Below are 2,362 nucleotides of genomic sequence, written 5' to 3'. Positions count from 1 at the left end.
AACAGCAACGATTTACACTTATTTGGAAGCAAGACTGAATCGAATTCATAATTTTAGGATACATATTTTAAAGAACGTTTCAGACATGAATATCATATCACCATATTATACTGGGTCTTTGTGCACAACAATAAGAGAAGAAGACTTTTAGAAGTACAGTTTTTCTTTTTCATGTATTGAAGATGACAAATTGTAGTAATATATATATATTATGTATTCTGCTTACTTAGTTACCATACGAACTTATCCGGCTAATAGCAGAGACTAGTAGTAACGATTGACTTTTTTTATTAATTTGATACAGAGTAACATACTTCATAATTTTATCCTTAGGATATCGTAAGATGAAACTAGGGAAATTAATGATAATAATAATAATAGACAGTTAGCTACTCTGATGATAATTGCTTGTTTATAGTTGGCGTGTGTAACATTATTTCATTCAGGATTCTTAATTGAGGTTTCATTATAATGATTGCGTACGTATATTTTTCCTCAAATAAAATAAGAAATAAATTAAGCAAACTTTATTAAACTTCAAGGTAAAGTTAACAGATAAATATAGTGAGTTCAATGTTTTTAAATAACATTAGAAATATAAATAGTACGAACAAATATGAAAATTAAATCATTTATCTTTTTCGGGCAATGGTGGATTATTGTAGCCTTCATGAAAATTGCTTGTGTAATTCCATGGTGATTCCAGTTTATAACTACGGAACTCTTGTGCAAATTCTACTGGTTCATAAACAATTTTTTTCAGATCGTCATCATATCTGACCTCTGTGTAGCCAATTAGAGGGAAATCTTTTCTAAGAGGGTGACCATTGAAGCCATAATCTGTAAGAATTCTCCTTAGATCAGGATGATGACTAAATACAACGCCAAACATGTCGTATATTTCTCTTTCAAAATATTGACATCCATTCCACAAAGCATATGCTGAATGTATAGGAGTTAATTCATCAGTGTAAGTTTTCACACGTGCACGCTGTCCAAATCTCATGCTGAGAAGAAAATATATCAATTCGAACCTGTATTCCCTGCTAGGCACATCTATTGCAGTTACAGCAGAGCAAGCATTGAAACACGCATGTTGATGATGGCACAAAAAACTCAACACTTGAAATATACCTTCAGGAGCAACCAATATTTCTAGTTGATCAGTGTGTTGCATTTGAACTTTTTGAACATACTTAGGCATACACGCAGCAACGTACATACCGAATTCATAGAGCCTTTGCCGTTGACAATTGTCATGACTTCTAAGCGTATGATTCTTATATTCAAGTGGTTCTAAGCAAAATGGATTTCCAACATCAACTTGATCTTCCTGCTGGTAGAAAAATGAAGATTTATAAAAGAAACTTTTGAAATTTTTCGTAATGCTTCTTCTTGTGAATAACGATAAGATATTCATTTTTAAAATAAATGTCAATATTTATTTTATATTATCGAAATGTCGATACTTTTTGGTGTTTTATATTTTGTATAACCTGCCTAAATTTTTTCACTGGTTGACATTGCTCATACCGTTATCGCAGAAAAAATTGAAAAGGGCCTTTTAAAAATAATGTATTATTATTATTTGGTTAGTTAATAGATCTCTAAAGTAACTAACATTATGTATTGGTTACCATGAATATAAAAATTGCTTTACATACGACATATACATAGAGAGTTTATGGAAAACATTTTTATTTCTACTTATAAATTTTATAAAATAGCAAAATTATGAATAACTAAAAAGTCTATCTATGTTGCGAACTATTTTTATACCTTTTTTATTATCTATGTATTTTATAATATTATATTGTTTTTCTTTGACATAAGTCATTAATACACAATTATTTTACGACTATACCGGTGCGGTTTCTTTTGCTCGTTGTCTTGGTTTCCATCTTTCACAATCTATTTAAACACTATTAAATATAATTTTTTTTATTATAGGACAATAATAAAAATATATTGGGCTCAATTATGTTTTAAAATGTATGATTTTTATTATAAAGATTTTCCTATTACCACTGTCATTGATAAATATTACATTATATATATTTGAAATACATTATATTAACAGGTTTCAATAAGAATGGAAAGGATAATAAACCTTTTAACCATTATGCAGCTACCAAAGTATATAAATAATTATAAGTCAGCGCTGTTGTACATGTTTTTTTTAATATTTTTTTTTTTAATTTATAAGCTATGATAGCTGCATTGAATCACAGTAAGTCAGGAAAAAACAAATATTAAAAAAAATGTTAAATGTATTCGACATATAATTATACCAATAATAACAGCAGACTAATGTCACTCGGGAGAGCATTTCTAAATCTGAACACGACACTACGGTGTCGCA

General features: G+C 28.8%; 1 protein-coding gene across 1 annotated transcript; it reads right to left on the bottom strand.

Moving 5' to 3' along the window:
- Positions 1–548: 548 nt before the first annotated feature.
- LOC131855011 (NADH dehydrogenase [ubiquinone] iron-sulfur protein 3, mitochondrial-like) lies at positions 549–1,420 on the bottom strand. The gene has a single exon (XM_059206253.1). It carries the CDS (start codon positions 1,418–1,420, stop codon positions 629–631), a length of 792 nt encoding a protein of 263 aa, XP_059062236.1. The 3' UTR covers positions 549–628.
- Between the last annotated feature and the right edge of the window lie 942 nt (positions 1,421–2,362).

This window comes from Achroia grisella, unplaced genomic scaffold (assembly GCF_030625045.1).
Source record: "Achroia grisella isolate CSIRO2021 unplaced genomic scaffold, CSIRO_AGI_Agris_v1 utg1023, whole genome shotgun sequence".
Classification (NCBI taxonomy): domain Eukaryota; kingdom Metazoa; phylum Arthropoda; class Insecta; order Lepidoptera; family Pyralidae; genus Achroia; species Achroia grisella.
Note: the sequence above shows the minus strand (reverse complement) of the source record. Positions and strands in the feature narration are given on the sequence as shown.

Coding starts and splice junctions, on each gene's coding strand:
- LOC131855011 (XM_059206253.1), bottom strand. CDS start 1,420: ATGAATATCTTATCGTTATTCACAAGAAGAAGCATTACGAAAAATTTC.